General features: G+C 48.2%; 1 protein-coding gene across 1 annotated transcript; it reads right to left on the bottom strand.

Moving 5' to 3' along the window:
• Window positions 1–12,904: 12,904 nt before the first annotated feature.
• LOC112617454 (transcription elongation factor A protein 3-like) lies at window positions 12,905–17,118 on the bottom strand (the record flags this gene model as incomplete). Its single annotated transcript, XM_025374228.1, has 4 exons — window positions 12,905–13,544; window positions 13,822–13,893; window positions 16,776–16,922; window positions 17,029–17,118. Coding segments are annotated over 4 exons (327 nt in total), but the record flags the coding sequence as incomplete, so codon positions are not given.
• Window positions 17,119–19,960: the final 2,842 nt, after the last annotated feature.

Raw genomic sequence — 19,960 nt, 5'->3', positions numbered from 1 at the left:
TCCTGCCCCATTGTTCTAGACTGCAGTGTTTCTTGGGAATACTTACTGTATGTGGGTTTTTGGTAACCAAATTGGAAAGCTGTATTTGTTCCCATGATTCAGCAAACAATGAGTACCTACTATGTGCAGAGGCAGCAGGACAGCCTGTCATCACTGGGAAAGAGGCCAGAAGAGCCATTTGGCCAGGGTCTCCAATTTAGGCTTTCGACCTTATCTCTAAGTAAGGTTATACATTATGTCGGCTCCACTGGCTGATGGGATCAAAGACCCTCCTTGTATATCCTTAAACCTGTACTCTATTACCAGGCCACTGTGCCTGTGGAGCACTCTAAGTTCTTATATTTTAATAAATTTTATAATTATCTTGTGAGCAGCACAATTGTCATAGTATTTTTTTTTTTTTTTTTTTTTTTTTTTTTTTTTTTTTTTTTTTTTTTTGAGACGGAGTCTCGCTCTGTCGCCCAGGCTGGAGTGCAGTGGCCGGATCTCAGCTCACTGCAAGCTCCGCCTCCCGGGTTCCCGCCATTCTCCTGCCTCAGCCTCCCGAGTAGCTGGGACTACAGGCGCCCACAACCGCACCCGGCTAATTTTTTGTATTTTTAGTAGAGACGAGGTTTCACCGTGGTCTCGATCTCCTGACCTTGTGATCCGCCCGCCTCGGCCTCCCAAAGTGCTGGGATTACAGGCGTGAGCCACCGCGCCCGGCCAATTGTCATAGTATTTAACATTAATTTGTTAAACATTTTAAAACCTGCCTTCATGTGTGTCATCCTGTTTTGTCGTCTCTTCATTTTCAGACAGATGGGCACCTCAGAAAATCAAAGTGACCTGGGCTGCATAAAGGCTCATCACTGCACAAGGAGTTGGGGACATGGGGGACACACTGACTTGCAAACAGCCATTGCAGTCCAAGTGCTATAATAAGGGGTGTGCTGTCTGTACCCAGGAGGGGGTGGATTCCTAGCTGGCGGGGAGCGGGGCGGGGAGGCTTCACAGAGGAGGTGACATCTGAGCTGGTAAGACTGTAGGAGTTTGGAGGTGGAGAAGGTGGGAGGGAAAGCATTCCAGTCTTCAAGAACAGCATGTGCGAAGGCACGGAGGCGTGAAAGGCCAGAGCATGTTCCAGGCTGGTCAGGATTGGTTTTGGCTAGAGGGAATAGTGTGGGGGTGGAGCAGCAGGGGGAGGAAGCAGAGCACGGAGAATCTCCTAGTCCCCTTGCCTGTCTGCCTGTTTGTCTCTGCCTTTGGCTGTGAGTTGCAATGCTAGTGATGAGGTAAAGATGGGGGGACGGCCCGGGGACTGGCCTGGGGTGAGGAGAGCAGATTGACTCTGCAGAGGAGGGGAAAGTAGAGATGATTGGGAAGCTCTTTATGACCTCATACATTTCAACTGGTTTTCTCCAAAAAGAATCAATATTTTCCAAGTATATAGACAATTGCATTAATATATAGACAATTGCATTAAATATAGACAATTGCATTAAAAATGCAATACAAACTTATTTAGTATTATTTAAAGACGCCTACTTAAAGACGTCAAACAGACCCATACTCACTGAACCCGATTCTATACCAGCTACTGAGCTGGGAAATAGGACATCACCCCTCACAACGACTGCAGGGCTGCTGCATGGACTAAATGTGAGAATGGTACAGAGGAGGGCCTTGGCATACCATGGCCATCACTATTATGGGGCAGGGAAAACACATCACACATGTTCTGTGAGGTGAACATATTGCAAAGTGGCTCAAAGCATGACCTGGGCTCTGGGTTCAAATCCAGGTTCTTTCTCTAAAAACAAATTATTTGACTCACACCTGTAATCTTAGCACTTTGGGAGGCCGAGGTGGGCGGATCATGAAGTCGGGAGTTCGAGACAAGCCTGACCAACATGGTGAAACCTGTATCTACTAAAAAATACAAAAATTAACTGGGCATGGTGGCGTGGGCCTGTAATCCCAGCTACTCAGGAGACTGAGACAGGAGAATTGCTTGAACCCGGGAGGTGGAGGTTGCAGTGAGGCAAGATTGTGCCACTGTACTCCAGCCTGGACGACAGAGTGACATTCCGTATTCCGTCTCAAAAAAAAAAATTACTCTCAGAACCTTGGTTTTCTCAGTCTGTAAAGACTAAAATAATACAAATTCATAGAAAGTAGAATAGTGCTTTCCAGGGCTTGAGGGGAGGAGGAAATGAGTTATTTAAGGAGTGTAAAGGTTCAGTTTGCAAGATGAAGAGTTCTAGAGACTGGTTGTACAACAATATGAATGTACTTAACCCTACTGAGCTATATAGTTAAACATTATTAAGATGGACTGGGCGCAGTGGCACATGCCTGTAATCCGAGCACTTTGGGAGGCCGAGGCGGGTGGATCACGTGAAGCTGAGAGTTCCAGACCAGCCTGGCCAACATGTTGAAACCCCATCTCTACTAAAAATACAAAAGTTAGCTAGGCCCGGTGGTGTGCACCTGTAATCTCAGCTACTCAGAAGGCTGAGGCATGAGAATCACTTGAACCCAGGAGGCAGAGGTTGTAGTGAGCCGAGATTGCGCTACTGCTCTCCTGTCTGGGCGACAGAGACTGTCTCAAAATAAATTTTTAAAAACTGCTAAGATGGTTTATGTTATGTGTAGTTTACTACAATTTTTTAAAAAGAGTATAATAATAGTAACCTAGTTCATGAGGTCAGAGGGCTCATTGAGGCAATCAGTGTAAAGTGCTACCCTGCACTCATAGTAACAACCGTAGCTAATATTAGTAACAACTAATCAGTCACTATGTGTCAGGCCTGATTCTGCTGCTCTGTTTGTATTAACTAAATGAATCCTCACAACAATCCTCTGAGCTAGGAGCTCTTATTACCACTGTTTTACCGATGAAACTAGAAGCATGCAGAAATTGTATAATGTGCCCAAGATATTCAGCTAGTAAATGCTCAGTGATTAATAGATATTACTCACACTGTCAAACAAAAATTTTAAAGGAATCATCATCATCATCATCATGGTTGAATGCAATGTGTGCTATGAGAATTTCTCGATGCTGTGGGAGTTCTAAGAAACCGTCTCGTGTTGCTAGGGGATTAGAGACCTCATAAGAAGATGTGCATCTGAGGTGAGCCTTGAAGAATGGATAAGATTTGGATCAGGCTGGGGAAAAGGAAGCAATACAAGCAGTCACAAATGAGAAGGTCCATTGGGTATTCAAACACAGGGCAAATATCTCCTTTAGCCTGGAGCATAAGGGACAGCAGGGGTGGACGATGAACCACCAAAGCCAAGCAGAGGGCAAGGGCCCATTGGCACAGTCAGACATAAAAGCCTCCAGGTCCCCCTGCCTTCCCCCAAAAAAGGCAGAGGGCAGACAGAGCTTTGAAAATCAAACCAAATAGTTGAATTTTGATAGCTGGTGGAACCTGCTGAAGACAGGGAATGACGCTCAGAGCCAGGCAGGGTAGATGCAGGGAAGATAGTGCTCTGAGTTGGGGGATCAGTAGAAGACCTTTGCACCAGTCCTAGAAAAAAGAAAACCTCCATCTTGACTAACACGGTGAAACCCCGTCTCTACTAAAAAAAAAAAAAAAAATTAGCCAAGCGTGATGGCGGGCACCTGTAGTCCCAGCTACTCGGGAGGCTGAAGCAGGAGAATGGTATGAACCCGGGAGGCAGAGCTTGCAGTGAGTGGAGATCGCACCACTGCACTCCAGCCTGGGCGAGAGTGAGACTCCATCTCAAGAAAAAAAAGAAAACCTGAAAGGCCGTGATGACAGTGATGGGAATGGAGATAAGGGTTGGTGAAGGGAGAGACTCTAGAATTGGGAAATAAGTGAAGAGGACAAGGGGAAAGGGTCACAGATGGTTTTAAGGAATGAATTAGCTGATAAATAGGAAAGACAGAAGAGGGGACCAAAGAAAAGATGCATGGGGTGCAGTGGCTCGGTGGCTCAGTGGCTCAAACCTGTGATCTCAACACTTTGGGAGGCCCAGGCGGGAGGATCGCTTGAGGTCAGGAGTTGGAGACCAGGCTTGGTAACATAGGGAGACCCCCCCCGAGTGCCCATCTCTACAGATTTTTTTTTTTTTTTTTGAGACAGTGTCTCACTCTGTCGCCCAGGCTGGAGTGCAGTGGCATTTCACTGCAACCTCCACCTCCCAGGTTCAAGCGATTCTCGTGTCTCAGCCTTCTGAGTAGCTGGGATTACAGGCATGCGCCACTGTGACTGGGTAATTTTTGTATTTTTAGTAGATGTTTAGTACATGTTGGCAGGCTGGTCTCAAACTCCTGACCTCAGGTGATCTGCCTACCTCGGCCTCCCAAAGTGCTGGGATTACAGGCATGAGCCACCGTGCCTGACAAAAGAAAAAAAAAATTAGCCAGATGTGGTAGCATGTGCCTGTAGTCCCAGCTACTCAGGAAGCTGAGGTGGGAGGATCACTTAAGCCTAGGAGTTCAAGACTGCAGTGACCTATGATCACACCACTGCACTCTAGCCCAGGCAACAGAGTGAGACCCTGTCTCTCAAAAAACAAACAAACAAAATGGCGGGGTATGGTGGCTCACACCTGTAATCCCAGCACTTTGGGAGGCTGAGGTGGGAGGATCACTCAAGCACAGGAGTTCGAGACCAGCCTGGAAAACACAGCGAGATTTCATCTCTACAAATAAAAAAAATTAGCCGGGGTGGTGGTGTACACCTGTGGTTCTAGCTACTTGGGAGGCAAAGGTGGGAGGATCACTTGATCCTGAAACTTCAAGGCTTCGGTGAGCTGTGATTGCACCACTGCATTCCAGCCTGGGTGACGGGATGAGACCCTATCTCAAAAAAATTATTTTTAAATTAAAAAACAGAGATGTGAGTTCAGTTTCAGATTAACTGGATTATAGTATTGAGAGGGTCAGTGGGGTGCTTGCGAGGAGGTATCCAAATAGGCATTTGGCAATGTAAGTCTTGAACTAAAGAAAAACCGGGGCTAATAAGAGATTTGGTAGTCTGGATGAAAATACTAAGAAAGACTTCTCATCCTGTACGTATTTTAGGTTCCTGGAACCTTTTGAAGACACCCAAATTGGCCATAGGATCTTGAACCATCTTCCATTCTTCCATTTTCAAGGTTTTTTTTTTTTGTTTGTTTGTTTTTTTTTGAGGTGAAGTCTCGCTCTTGTCACCCAGGTTGGAGTGCAGTGGCAATCTCGGGTCACTGCAACCTCTGCCTCCTGGGTTCAAGTGATTCTCCTGCCTCAGCCTCCAGAGTAGCTGGGATTACGGGCATGCGCCACCTTGCCCAGCTATTTTTTTTGTTTGTTTTTGTATTTTTAATAGGGATGGGGTTTCACCATGTTGCCCAGGCTGGTGTCGAACTCCTGACCTCAAGTGATCTGCCCACCTTGGACTCCTAAAGTGCTGGGATTATAGGCATGAGCCACTGCACCCAGCCTATTTTCAAGTTCTTTTGGCCATAACATTCTGGTGAGCTCTTTCATTCCAAGCATGTTGCCTGTTTCGCCTCACTTGACCTTGTCTTTTTCCTCCCATACGGTAACCACCTCCCCTCCCCTCGGAAGCCCTCCTGGGTGGCAGAAGTGAATGCTAACTCGCTTGTAGTTCGCACCTTCTTCATCTTTGGTTATGAAGGAGATGGGGTTAAACCACGTGTTCCAGCCAAAAGCGTGTGGAAAGACTGTGACAAGGAGGAGCACAGCATGTCGTGAAGAACTGAGAGAAGGCCAGTGTGATTGCAGCACAAAGTGCGGGGGCGGGCGAGGCACAGGCCCGCCCTGCAGGGCCTTGTAGACCTTGCCAAGAGCAGTGGTGGGGGAAGGGGGGGAGGAGGGTTTTAAATGGGAGTGTAGAGTGGGAGACTCTAAGGATCAGTTTTACAATGTGGAAAAGCCAGTTCCGGTCAGTTGTCATGGAGAGCATGGATTGGAGTGGATCCAGAGTGGACACGGGAAGGCCTGCAGGGAGGGTTTTGCCGCCTGCTGATGACAGTCTGTAGCCTGTTCATACTCTTTTGTGTCATTTTGTGAATGTGAATGTATACTGTATAGATGTGTGGACTTGAGCTGACTTGTTCTTTTGCTGTTTAATCTGACTCATCTCCTTTGTAAACAGTAAGGTTATTGAGGGTGAAGATCAGTTTTCTTCTTTTTTTTTTTTTTTTCCTGTGCTCTAAATCCCTATGCTATGACACAGGAAACACAATGGATATTTAGATTGTGACTACTGAAAATCGCCCCAAGGTGCCGCGTTTAAAAAACTCACCCAAGGTTGGCTGGGCGCGGTGGCTCACACCTGTAATCCCAGCACTTTGGGAGGCCGAGGTGGGCGGATCATGAGGTCAGGAGTTCAAGACCAGCCTGACCAACATGGTGAAACCCCATTTCAAAAAAAAAAAAAAAAAAAAAAAAAAAAAAAAAAATTAGGCGTGGTGGCAGGCGCCTGTAATCTCAGCTGCCTGGGAGGCTGAGGCAGGAAAATTGCTTGAACCCGGGAGGTGGAGGTTGCAGTGAGCCGATATAGCGCCCCTACACTCCAGCCTGGGCGACAGTGCAAGACTCTGTCTCAAAAAAAAAAAAAAAAAAAAAAAAAAAGCCTCACTCAAGGCCAGGCGTGGTGGTTCATGCCTGTAATCCCAGCACTTTGGGAGGTCGAGGCGGGCAGATCCCCTGAGGTCAGGAGTTTGAGACCAGCCTGGCCAACATGGTGAAACCCCATCTCTATTAAAAGTACAAAAATCAGCCGGGTGTGGTGGTTCCAGCACTGGGGTTCCAGTACTTGGGAGGCTGAGGCAGGAGAATCTCTTGAACCCGGGAGATGGAGGTTGCAGTGAGCCAAGATCGCGCCAGCCTGGGTGACAGAGCACTCCAGCCCGGGCAGCAGAGCAAGACTCTGTCTCGAAACAAAACAAAACAAAACTCACACAAAAGTAACCTTTATTGGACTTACTAAATTGACAGTGGTTGCTTTTTGTTCTGCTTTTGGTTTCTAGACATTTGGATGGAGGATTAGATAATACAGAGAAAAATCTGGACATCTAAGGCCTTCCTACTCAAAGTGTGGTCTGTGGACCAGCTGCATTGGGTTAGAAATGAAAAATCAGCTGGATGCGCTGGCTCATGCCTGTAATCCCAGCACTTTGAGAGGCTGAGGCAGGAGGATTGCTTGAGCCCAGGAGTTTGAGACCAGCGTCGACTACATAGGGAGACCCTATCTCTATAAAAAATTAAAAATTAGGCCGGGCGCGGTGGCTCAAGCCTGTAATCCCAGCACTTTGGGAGGCCGAGACGGGCGGATCACGAGGTCAGGAGATCGAGACCATCCTGGTGAACACAGTGAAACCCCGTCTCTACTAAGAAATACAAAAAATAGCCGGGCGAGATGGCGGGCGCCTGTAGTCCCAGCTACTCGGGAGGCTGAGGCCGGAGAATGGCATGAACCCGGGAGGCGGAGCTTGCAGTGAGCTGAGATCCGGCCACTGCACTCCAGCCTGGGCTACAGAGCGAGACTCCGTCTCAAAAAAAAAAAAAAAAAAATTAAAAATTAGCCAGGTGTGGTGGTGCACGCCTGTAGCCCCAGATACTCCAGAGGCTGAGGTGGAAGGATCGCCTGACCCTAGGAGGTCAAGTCCACAGTGAGCCATGATGGCGTTACTGCACTCCAGTCTGGAGTCTGGGCAACAGAATGAGACCCTGTCTTAAAAAAAAAAAAAAAAAAAAAAAGAGAAAGGAAAGAAAGAAATGAACAATCTCAAGGCACACCCCAGACCCATTGAATTGGAATCTGCATTTCAGTACAATCCCCAGTGAACTCTCACCTGTATTAAAGTTTAAGAAACATCTGGGGCCGGGCGCGGTGGCTCAAGCCTGTAATCCCAGCACTTTGGGAGGCCGAGGCGGGCGGATCACGAGGTCAGGAGATCGAGATCATCCTGGCTAACACGGTGAAACCCCGTCTCTACTAAAAATGCAAAAAATTAGCCGGGCGAGGCGGCGGGCGCCTGTAGTCCCAGCTACTCGGGAGGCTGAGGCAGGAGAATGGCGTGAACCCGGGAGGCGGAGCTTGCAGTGAGCCGAGATCGCGCCACTGCACTCCAGCCTGGGCGACTAAGCGAGACTCTGTCTCAAAAAAAAAAAAAAGAAAAAAAAAGAAACATCTGGGTTTCTAAGCAACACCCCCCTGCACGTCTGTGGATAATATTGGTCCCTCAGATGTATGTGGCATTTATCGCATCCCATCTGGTGTGGAAATCTGTGCCTATGGTTTCTTTCCCTGCCAGGTTGTGACTTCCTGGAAGGTAGGGGCTGATTGCTGTGTATAGCTCTGGATCTCTTTTTTTTTTTTTTTTTTTTTTTTTGAGACGGAGTCTCGCGCGATCTCAGCTCACTGCAAGCTCCACCTCCTGGGTTTATGCCATTCTCCTGCCTCAGCCTCCCGAGTAGCTGGGACTACAGGCGCCCGCCACCATGCCCAGCTAGTTTTTTGCTATTTTATTTTAGTAGAGACGGGGTTTCACCGAGTTAGCCAGGATGGTCTCGATCTCCTGACCTCGTGATCCGCCCGTCTCGGCCTCCCAAAGTGCTGGGATTACAGGCTTGAGCCACCGCGCCCGGCCAGCTCTGGATGTCCTATGGCACAATGATAGCAAGCAGAAGACCTGGGTCTGTGTCCTGGCTCTGCCATTTATGAGCTCTTTGTGTTGTATCATCTGTGAGAGGATTTTCGATCTTTCCAAGGAAGGGATTCATCCCAAATCTAACTGTTTAAAACTCAGAGACAGACCAGGTGCAGTGGCTCACGTCTGTAATCCCAGCACTTTGGGAGGCCAAGGTGGGTGGATCACCTGAGGTCAGGAGTTCAAGACCAGCCTGGCCAACATGGTGAAACCTCGTCTCTACTAAAAATACAAAAAAAAAAAAAAAAAGCCGGGCGCGGTGGCTCACGCCTGTAATCCCAGCACTTTGGGAGGCCAAGGCGGGCGGATCACAAGGTCAGGAGATCGAGACCACGGTGAAACCCCGTTTCTACTAAAAATACAAAAAATTAGCCGGGCGCGGTGGCGGGCGCCTGTAGTCCCAGCTACTCAGGAGGCTGAGGCAGGAGAATGGCGTGAACCTGGGAGGCGGAGCTTGCAGTGAGCCGAGATTGTGCCACTGCACTCCAGCGTGGGCAACAGAGTGAGACTCCGACTCAAAAAAAAAAAAAAAAAAATCAGCCAGGTGTGGTGGCGGGGGCCTGTAATCCCAGCTACTCAGGAGGCTGAGGCAGGAGAATCGCTTGAACCCAGGAGGCGGAGGGTACAGTGAGCCAAGATCGTGCCATTTCACCCCAACCTGGGCAACAAGAAACTCCGTCTCAAACAGAAACAAAAATGTCAAAGATGAAGCCGGGCACAGTGGCTAAATCCCAGAACTTTGGGAGGCCAAAGTGGGTGGATCATTTGAGGTCAGGAATTCAAGACTAGCCTGGCCAACATGGTGAAACCCTGTCTGTAATAAAAATACAAAAACTAACTGGTGGTAATGGTGCGCGCCTGTAATCCCAGCTACTCAGGAGACTGAGGCAGGAGAATCGCTTGAACCTGGGAGGCGGAGGTTGCGGTGAGCCAAGATTGTGCCACTGCACTCCAGTCTGGGCGACAGAGAGAGACCCTATCTCAAAAATAAATAAATAAATAAATAGAAATAAATAAATAAAAGTCAAAGACGGTGGAAGACTCCTGTACCTAGTTTATTTCCCGGCTTCATCTACAGGAGAAGGCACTTATGGATGGAAGGAAGAAGACAGTAACCAATTCTAAAGTAAATGATGTCCAGGGTATATGAGGAACTTGGGTTGTAGTTGCCCCAACAGCTTCCCCAAGGCTTTTCTAGAAGTTTCTAGCTTTACCGAAAGTTCCTGTCAGCATCAAAAGCAAGCCAAGGCCAGGCATGGTGGCTCACACCTGTAATCCCACCACTTTGGGAGGTCGAGGAGGGTGGATCACTTGAGCCCAGGAATTCGAGACTAGCCTGGCCATCAGGGCAAAAACCCGTCTCTACTAAAAATATAAAAAATTAGCCAGGGTTGATGGCTCATACCTATAGTCCCAGCTACTCAGGAGGCTAAGACAGGAGAATTGCTTGAACCTAGGAGGTGGAAATTGCAGTGAGCCGAGATCACACCACTGCATTCCAGCCTCTAAAAAAGAAAAACAAAAACAAAAAAAGCAAGCCAATAATTATCATGGGAGAAGCATGGCAAAGTCTCTGTGCTCTGCAGATGTCGTGTGAAGCTCAGGTCACAGATGGAGCTGTGAGGGACACATTGCTAGGGCCTGGGTGGGTTCTGAGGCTCAGGACTTTCAAGGGGCCATGGAAGTCAGAGTGCTGCTGTAATCTTCACTCAGAAAGCCCAGCTCAAGAGGATTTGTTCCCTGCCTAGAGGGATATGATCTGGAGTCCTCAAAGGCCCCCATAGCCAGCTGTGAACAGGGAATAGCAAAGAGTTTGGGAAGAGATGAGGAAAGAGTAGGGAAGAAATATTTCTATTAGGCTACTGCAAAAGTAATTGCAAAAACCGCAATTACTTTTGCTGCAACCTAGTACATAGTATGGAAGTAATATCTGCTGAAGCCAAACGGTGTATCAGCTGTTCTGCATGTGTGACTCTGAAGTCGGGGGGTGGGTGAGCTTTGTGTTGATCTGGCATTTTTCAATTCAGAAAAAGGCTGGGAGATCCCAATGGGAGAGAAGGAACTCAAAGCAAAGGTCTGCCAGCCTACCGTCAAAGATACGACACCTCAGGTCTAACGCACTGCAGTTTTATTTTTTCTTTTTCTTTTATTTTTGTAGAGATGGGGTCTTGCTATGTTGCCTGGGCTGGACTCAAACTTCTGGGGTCAAGTGATTCTCCCACCTCAGTCTCCAGGAGTTTGCATATTACAGCCATGAGCCACTGTGCCTGGTCCTCTGCAGTTTCTACAAGAGGTTCATCAATAAGATTCTCAGCATCATACTCCAATTAGGCTCCCCACTTAACCAATTGTTTCTAATGACTGATTATTAATTTGCAAGAGAATTCTTCCTCCAACTCATACCACCCCACTCAGAGTTCAGTATCTTCCTTCACTTTAATTTTTATTGCTTCTCCAGTTTAGACAGTTCAGCGCTTCCTCTTTGTTCTTCCTCACCTTGTTCATGGCGGTCCTGGCTGTTCCATCAGCAGAACTACAAAACCAGAAAGGCAACAAAATTTGAAAGGTTTCTCAGCATCCTCCAAGGAGGCTGTGGGGGAATATGAAAAAGAAGGTGGTGTCTGGAGCCACACAGACCAGAGTCCAAAGCCCAGCTCTGCCATTATTAGCTGTGTGATCTTGAACATATCACTCACCTGTAAAATGAGCTGATAATGCTGGTGAATGTGAGAATGATATCAGGTAATAAATGAATGGCGATTCGGTGCCAGGAACGTGCTGAGCTCTCAATTTATGATCAAGAACATCACTGGGATGACTACTAACAGGTTAGACTGTTAGTAGCCTAACAGTCTACTACTAACTTGGTTAGACTTTCAGTCTCCCACGTGGTAACAGAGACCATCTGGAAGTGTGTTCAGAAGCCTGTAGTTGTTACCTCTAGTGGATCCTGTCCCTCCAACTAGGAGGAATCAAGGAGGAGGAGCTGGATTTAGAGCATTCAGAATGTCCTTTCTCTAACAGTAACAAAATCACAAGAGCTACATTTATTGAGCATTTACTCTATGCTAGGCAGTATTAACATGTATTAACTCATTTCCCCCTTACAATCACTCTGTGAGGTAGGCACTAATATCACTCCCAATTTTTTTTTTTTTCTGAGACGGAGTTTCACTTGTCACCCAGGTTGGAGTGCAATGGCAAGATCTTGGCTCACCATAACCTCTGCCTCCCAAGTTCAAGCGATTCTCCTGCCTCAGTCTCCTGAGTAGCTGGGATTACAGGCATGTGTCACCACACTTGGCTAATTTTGTATTTTTAGTAGAGACAGAGTTTCTCCATGTTGGTCGGGCTGGTCTCAAACTCCTGACCTCAGGTGATCCACTGGCCTCCCAAAGTGCTGGGATTACAGGTATGAGCTACTATGCCCGGCCTATCACTCCCATTTTACAGGTAAGGAAGCAGATCAGAGAGGTTAAGCAAGTTGCTCAAACTCCCATAATACTAATAGATGGCATACCCAAAATAGTAAGAATCGTGGTTTTATGTACCAGGTATGTCTGTGCTCAGGGCCTTTTTTTTTTTTTCTTTTTTTTTTTGTATGGTTGTATAATTTGTTGACTGCACAAAAGAGCCTGGCCAAAGGGGCAAGCTGAGGCTGAAACTTAGCCCCTGCTCTATTTGCTCTGTACCCTGGCATGAGGCTGTGTCACCTGGAGGAAGGGACACCTTTTCCTAATTTGACAAAGATGCCATATGAGCTCTCAAAGCCCTGTTAATGCTTTACATGTGTTACCTTCTCTAATCCTCAAAACAGCTCTGTGGGCTAGATATGAATACCCTCATTTTATAGATGAGGAAATCCAGGCTTAGTGAGTTCAAGGCACTGAGCTAAGTCACTTTGTAAGGGGTAAAGCTAGGATTCGAGCCTGATGCCAAATCCCATGCTCTAAACCAGTAGGCCACTATACTGACCCCATCCCTAAGTGCTCAATAAGTGAAAAAAGAAAAAATACATAATCATCTGGTTTTTACCTTTAAAAATATGGCAGTTCTAATGAGGCCCCAGTAAGGACTACTGAGGTCCTTAGTAAGAAAAAGAATTGATCAGGAAGTCGGAGCATCAGCTTTCAGTGCTCCAAACTGTGGCTTTATGCTTATTAACTATTTCTGTATTTCAATTTCCCTGTCTGAAAGTAAGAATAACATTATAAAGGAACAATTCTCGTAGTTGTTTGCAAAGTGTTTATGCATACGTAATAATCCTCATGTCAAAATGATCCTTACATCATCAACCCTGGGAGAAAGGCATTATTATTCCTCTTTCGCTCAAGGAGGTGAGTAACACGCTCAGGGTGAGTAGCGCAGAATGGCACCTGAAGCCAGGGATCCTGACTTGTCTTGTACTCCTTGCTAAGTACCTTAGAACTTCTGGAGCACCTGTAGCCTGCCTGGTGGCCCAGACATCACATGGTGCACATACAAGTCGGATAGCAGTTGGAAACTGACATTAGTCACGTGACCACACTCTGTTCCTTCAGGAGACTTGGCAGGAAGGAGCACTCTGGGAGGAGTCTTTGCTTGGCTCCCATGCCTGAAAACAACACTTCTGCCTTTGCAGGAGCTGGGGCGTCTGAGTTACAGACTTGGGTAATGTAAGACTTCCAGAGCTTCCTTAGGAGGGAAGGATGACCTGGTGGCATTTAGGGTCAACTCCTTTCTGACAGGGCTCAGCCTTCCTGTTTCCCATCCCCGGCTGTGGCCAGGTTCAAAGGAAATACCATCTGTGGAAGCACTTTCCAAAGAGGCGTGGTCCAAGTGCAGAATGTTTTTCCTCTCCTCTGTGGATCTCAGGAAGCCAATTCCATCTGTGCTCGAATGACAGACTTGCTCATCCTGTGATAAAATGTGGGCTGCTGCCCCCACCCCAGCTTGGTGCCCTTCTAAAATGAAAACATGCCTGTGTGTTCTCTTCCCACCTCCCCAACAGCAATCCGCCACTATCTCTGGCTCTGCAGGCCTACTCTGTGCAGGCTGGCAAGCGCTGCCATGCACAAGGCCCCTTCTGGGATGTGGGTATACTATGCCTTATGCGGGCAAGGTATGTGGATGACAGGGAAGGGGGAAATATATAAACAAACAGACCTTCCAGCGATTGCCACATTCATTGCATAAGACAAAGGTAGTCATGGGCTCATCAGCACTGCGTGTCTGCACCTGAGAGAGAGAGAAGAACGACTCATGAAGTCACTTCGCTGTTCTAGGACCTGCCATGGCTCCCACTGTCTTTGGGAATAGGTCCAAATCCCAGAGGTTGGCACTGATATTCCTACCCCATGTTGGCAATTTCCTTATCACTGACAGCTCCATAATATTAGTATCATGCTTTCCTCTCCTCTGGCAGTCCATCAGCTCACTCCCAGTATCTTACTGGCTTAACCTGGCCTTTTGTACTTTCACTCTTTGTTTTTGTTGTTGTCGTTGTTTGTTTTTTTTTTTTTGTTTTGTTTTGTTTTTGACACTGCAGTCTCGCTCTGTTGCCCGGGCTGGAGTGCCATGGTGCCATCTCGGCTCACTGCAACCTCTGCCTCCTGGGTTCAAGTGATTCTCCTGCCTCAGCCTCCTGAATAGCTGGGATTACAGGCGCCCACCACCATGCCCAGCTAATTTGGACTTTCACTCTTGTTGATCTTTCATAACAGATCTCTCTTCTCTTGCCTCAAGACTTATCTCCTACAGGAAGTATTCCCTGACTCACCCCTGAACACACCCTACTGGACACACTCACTAGAGTGGGCTGCAAGCAGGCTTAGTGGTCTAGTTCATCTTCCTTATTTTACTGGTGGAAGACCTGAGGCCCAGAGAGGAAAAGGGACCTAAATATCTTTGGGACTATTTAATATTATGTTTTCTCATCCTCTTAGCCTCATCATTCAGGTGCAGGAACCGGGTATCCCACAGTAAAGCCCTGGCATTTCCAGATTTAACAGCTCCTGTTCTGGTTTCCTAAGGCCGACCTTGGCTGGCCATGACATGTAGCAAGTCATTACTTTGCTGACAATCAGATATGAATGATGTCAGCTGGGAATCTGTGGTGTGGGACGAGTTATGCCCACCACCCTCCTTGAGTGAGCCCCAGCAGCCCAGCAGTCTGCCAGGCGTACACAGCTTAGCGCAGCCTGGTCACGGGATAGCAGTGACAAGCAGAAAGAAAACTTTGCTAGTGGGCAGTTTACTTCTAGAAAGAAGTGAGGCACAGGAAGTGCATCACTCCACATGGAAAGGTGCTTGGGAGAGAGCAGAAGCTTGCACAAACATCTCCGAATTCCAGACCTGGAATTCTCCAAGGGACTCCTCCAGAATGACAAGGCTGACTGCATTTCTGCCCTGGCCACAGAATGCCGCAGGCAAGGTGCCCTTGATAAATGGTGTGTGCCGAACAGACGGAGAACTCTGAATAGAGTTCTAGAATAACTAGACGCCAGTGAGAATCCAAGGATATTTGTGCTGTAAGGGCGTACCATGTGCAACCCAGAAAGAGGAGGCCATTCTCTGGTTTTAAGAGAAGGGGCCTCGCTGGGCGTGGTGGCTCAAGCCTGTAATCCCAGCACTTTGGGAGGCCGAGACGGGTGGATGACGAGGTCAGGAGATCGAGACCATCCTGGCTAACCCGGTGAAACCCCGTCTCTACTAAAAAAATACAAAAAACTAGCCGGGTGAGGTGGCGGGCGCCTGTAGTCCCAGCTACTCGGGAGGCTGAGGCAGGAGAATGGCGTAAACCCGGGAGGCAGAGCTTGCAGTGAGCTGAGATCCGGCCACTGCACTCCAGCCTGGGCGACAGAGCGAGACTCCATCTCAAAAAAAAAAGGAAGGGGCCTCCACAGCCTTCCCAAGTTCCCCATGCCAAGGCAATTGTCTTCAACTGTAGGAATCAGAGCTAAAGCCCTTAGGCTTTATTGACCAAGTTAGCTGGATTGCAGGCAGAAAGGTCTGGATCTGGTTTATTACTATCTCTGACACTAGCCTGCCCACCTTGGGCAAGGCTAAAAAGCCCATCTGTGGCTTGTGTGGGCCTCAGTTTCCCTGGGTGTGTAATGAGGGAGCTGGGTTTCACATTGCCAAGTTCCCTTTCAACTGTCTGGGACTCTTCAGCCGCCATGAGTCTGATTCTTCTTCTTGTCACTTCAGGGCAGACGAGAACACACTGACCATGCCTCATAGACACATAGTGGGATGATTCTAAACTCAGAACATTGTCCAGAAGCCACAGATGCATCATGTTAGTGTACCAAGGCTCACCCTTCTCTCTGCAGCCTGGAGAGTTTTTAAGGTTTTCTTTGTTTTGTTGAGACAGGGTCTCGTTCTGTCACCCAGGCAGGAGTGCAGTGGTGCAATCACGGCTCACTGCAGCCTCAGTTCACTCGAGCCTCAACCTCCTGGGCTCCAGTGATTCTCATGCCTCATCACCACCCATTCCCCCTCGCATCTAGTAGCTGGGACTACAGGCATGCACCACCAAGCCTGGCTAATTTTTGTATTTTTAGTAAAGATGACGTTTCACCACGTTGCCCAGGCTGCACTCAAACTCCCAGGTTCAAGCTATCTGCCTGCCTCGGCCTCTCAAAAGTGCTGAGATTATAGGTGTGAGCCACTGAGCTGGCCCAGCCTAGAGAGGTTTTTTTTTTGTTGTTTGTTTTGAGACAGAGTCTCACTCTGTCGCCCAGGCTGGAATACAGTAGTGCAATCTTGGCTCACTGTAGCCTCCGCCTCCCAGGTTCCAGTGATTCTCCTGCCTCAGCCTCCAGGGTAGCTGGGATTACAGGCATGTGCCACTATGCCTGGCTAATTTTTGTATTTTTAGTAGAGATGGGGTTTCACCATGTTGGCCAGGCTGGTCTCGAACTCCTGACCTCAGGTGATCCACTCACCTTGGCCTCCCAAAGTGCGGGGATTACAGACGTGAGCCACTGCACCCGGCCAAGCTTAGAGAGTTTTAACCCTTTCTCCCCTCTGGCTCTTCCCTAAGCTTCTCTCTGATTTTCCATCTGTCTGCCCCTGCGGCCGCCAGCGCCTCCAGCCCATCCCCTCACTGTCCATACCTGGTTATAGGTGCAGTTCTTCTTCTTGCATTTGCTGCACTGGAAGAGGTCAGTGGTGGTGCCACCGGTCTTGGCCATCTGGTGCTCACGGATGGCCTCCTGGGTCATGGCATTCCTCAACTCCCTCAGTTCATCACTGGCCATTTCCTGGAGAAAAAAAGAGCTTGCCCTTCAGGGCTGAGGGGTCACAGGGGCCCTGCCCCACACCCAGTTTCTAGAGAGCCTGAACAGAAGAGGAGCTAACATGCTTTACTGACTGCAAGGAGCTGGAGGGAGGCCTGGATTCCAGGTCCTGCCCCAGCTGGGAGAAAGCTGTCCCCGCAGAGTCCCCTGCCGCCCATGACTGGAAGGTCATAAAGCACATTTAGGAGAGCAGCAGGCAAACAGCCTCTGCCCGAGGACAAGCACTCTTGTGTACATTTCTCCAGATCTGGGGCTCATCCTGCCTGCCAGGACCTTGGCCTTGGCCTGAAGCCTCCTGCTTGAGCTGCTTGATCACTGCCACCTGGTCTATGATGTTCCCCTTAGCCTTCCTCTCTGGACTTGACCCAGTGCTCTTTTACGCTGTGATCACTGCCCTGCTCTTCTGCTTCGTGGGAACCCTGGCACAACTACCCATGACTTGCTGCTGCTACCCCCACCCTGAAGCTCCTGGGCTCACACAACTAACTGCTCATCTGTGAGCACGCATCACCCACGCCTTTGCCTTCTCTGTCCATCTCCCTGGCCACTTGTCTCCCCTTAAGCCTCTGCCAGGGGAGAGCAGAGAGGGTGACAGTCAAACTGCAGAGAGCTCCAGTTAAGGGTTGGTGGAAGGGGAAGGAGGGTGGCTGACGCGAATGTCAAAATGAGGATTTTAAACATTTTTTTTGAGATGGAGTCTCACTCTGTCGCCAGGCTGGAGTGCAGTGGTGCTATCTCAGCTCACTGCAACCTCCACCTCCCGGGTTCAAGCGATTCTGCCTCAGCCTCCTGAGTAGCTGGGACTACAGGCGCCTGCCACCACGCCCAGCTAATCTTTGTATTTTTCGTAGAGATGGAGTTTCATCATGTTGGTCAGGATGGTCTCGATCTCCTGACCTCGCGATCCACCCGCTTAGGCCTCCCAAAGTGCTGGGATTACAGGTGTGAACCACCACGCCTGTCCTAAACTTTTTCATTGTTGCTATCTGTCAGGACTCCTTAAACCATGGAGAAGAAAGCTGGCATAAAGGTCAAAGTATTTTAGTGTGCTCACCTTTCATGATAACCACTTAGGCTTCTTGATAAAATGCAGATTCCTATGAATCTGAATTGCTAAGGGCAGGCCCAGGAATATGCATTTTTAAAAGTCATTTATTTATTTATTTATTTATTTATTTATTTATTTAATTTTTGGGACAAGGTCTTGCTGTCACCTAGGCTGGGGTGCAGTGGTGCGATGACTCACAGCAGCCTCAACCTCCCCAGGCTCAAGTGATTCTCCCACCTCAGTCTCCCAAGTAGCTGGGACTACAGGCATGCACCACCAAACCTGGTTAATTTTTTTTTTTTTTTTTTTTTTTGTATTTTTTGGTAGAGATGGGGTTTTACCACATTGCCCAGGCCAGTCTCCTGAGCTCAAACTATCTGCCTACTTTGGACTCCCGAAGTGCTGGGATTACAGGCGTGAGCCACTGCACCTGGCCAGAATATGCATTTTCACTAGTGTCCTCAAGTTATTCTGGTGCATATTAATTTTTAAAGTCCTAGTGTGTTAAATTCAAAGGCTAGGCCCTAACCAATGGCAGGAGAATATAGAAAAGCAGGTCAATGAAAGTCATTTACCCATATGAGTAAAAAGTAGCTGACTTTAATTTGGGGGAATTTTCCAGAGCACAAAGCATTTGCCCATTCAAAATTTACTGGATGTGGCCGGGTGCAGTGGCTTACGCCTGTAATCCCAACACTTTGGGAGGCCAAGATGGGAGGATCACCTGAGGTCAGGAGTTCAGGACCAGCCAGGCCAACATGGTGAAACCCCATCTGTACTAAAAATACAAAAAAATTAGCTGGGTGTGGTGGCAGCCACCTGTAATCCCAGCTACTCGGGAGGCTGAGACAGGACAATTGCTTGAACCTGGGAAGTGTAGGTTGCAGTGAGCTGAGACTGCACCATTGCACTCCAGCCTGGGCAACAAGAGCGAGAGTCCATCTAAAAAAAAAAAAAAAAACCCAGGCGTGGTGGTGCACGCCAGTAATCTCAGCTATTTAGGAGGCTGAGGCAGGAGAACTGCTTGAACCTGGGAGGTGGAGAGTGCAGTGAGCCGAGATCGCATCACTGCACTCCAGCCTGGGCGACAGAGCAAGACTCTGTCTCAAAAAACAAAAACAAAATCTACTGGATGCCAATTTATTGAATGCCTTTAACTGTATCAGTGTAATCAGTAAATCAGCTTTGGTTGTGGGGATGCCTCGATTTGTAGCGTTTGTCAGCTTCCAGGGGACAAAATGCTATGGTCAATGGGACAAAATTCCATGGCCAATTTCAAGCTGCTAATGTGATATAACTGAACGCAGAGTTGGGAAGAGCTACACATCACGAGCTCCCTTGAGCTGGTAGGAGCTAGCTCAAGCATGCTACTGCCTCTGAGTCCAACGGATTCAAAAAGGAAGATCTGGTTCCTCCTCCCAAGTAGTGCTAATCTGGTAGGGTAGCCAAGCATTTACATAGGATTGCAAGAGAGGGAAGGAAGTACTAAAGCGAAGGTGTATAAGGTGCAGGGGAAGCAGCAGGGTATGGTGGTTAACTGTTTGGGGTCTGGTGGGTCATGAAGAAGCTAGTACTTTAACCAGTCTTGAAAGATAGGAGTTCCCCGAGTGGGTGGTGGCACATTCCAGACAAATAAAACAGCAGGGCCAGACACAGTGGCTCACACATGTAATCCCAGCACTCTGGGAAGCCGAGGCAGGCAGATCACCTGAGGTCAGGAGTTTGAGACCAACCTGACCAACATGGCGAAACTTCGTCTCTACTAAAAATAGAAAAATTAGCCAGGCATGATTACATGGTTACATGGTTACAGGTGCATGCCTGTAGTCCCAACTACTTGGGAGGCTGAGGCAGGAGAATCTCTTGAACCTGGGAGGTGGAGGTTGCAGTGAGCTGAGATTATGCCATTGCACTCCAACCTGGGTGACAGCCAGACTCCCTCTCAAAAGAAAAA

This window comes from Theropithecus gelada, unplaced genomic scaffold (assembly GCF_003255815.1).
Source record: "Theropithecus gelada isolate Dixy unplaced genomic scaffold, Tgel_1.0 HiC_scaffold_179, whole genome shotgun sequence".
NCBI classification, from domain to species: Eukaryota; Metazoa; Chordata; class Mammalia; order Primates; family Cercopithecidae; genus Theropithecus; species Theropithecus gelada.
This window is presented reverse-complemented; position numbering and strand designations above follow the sequence as displayed.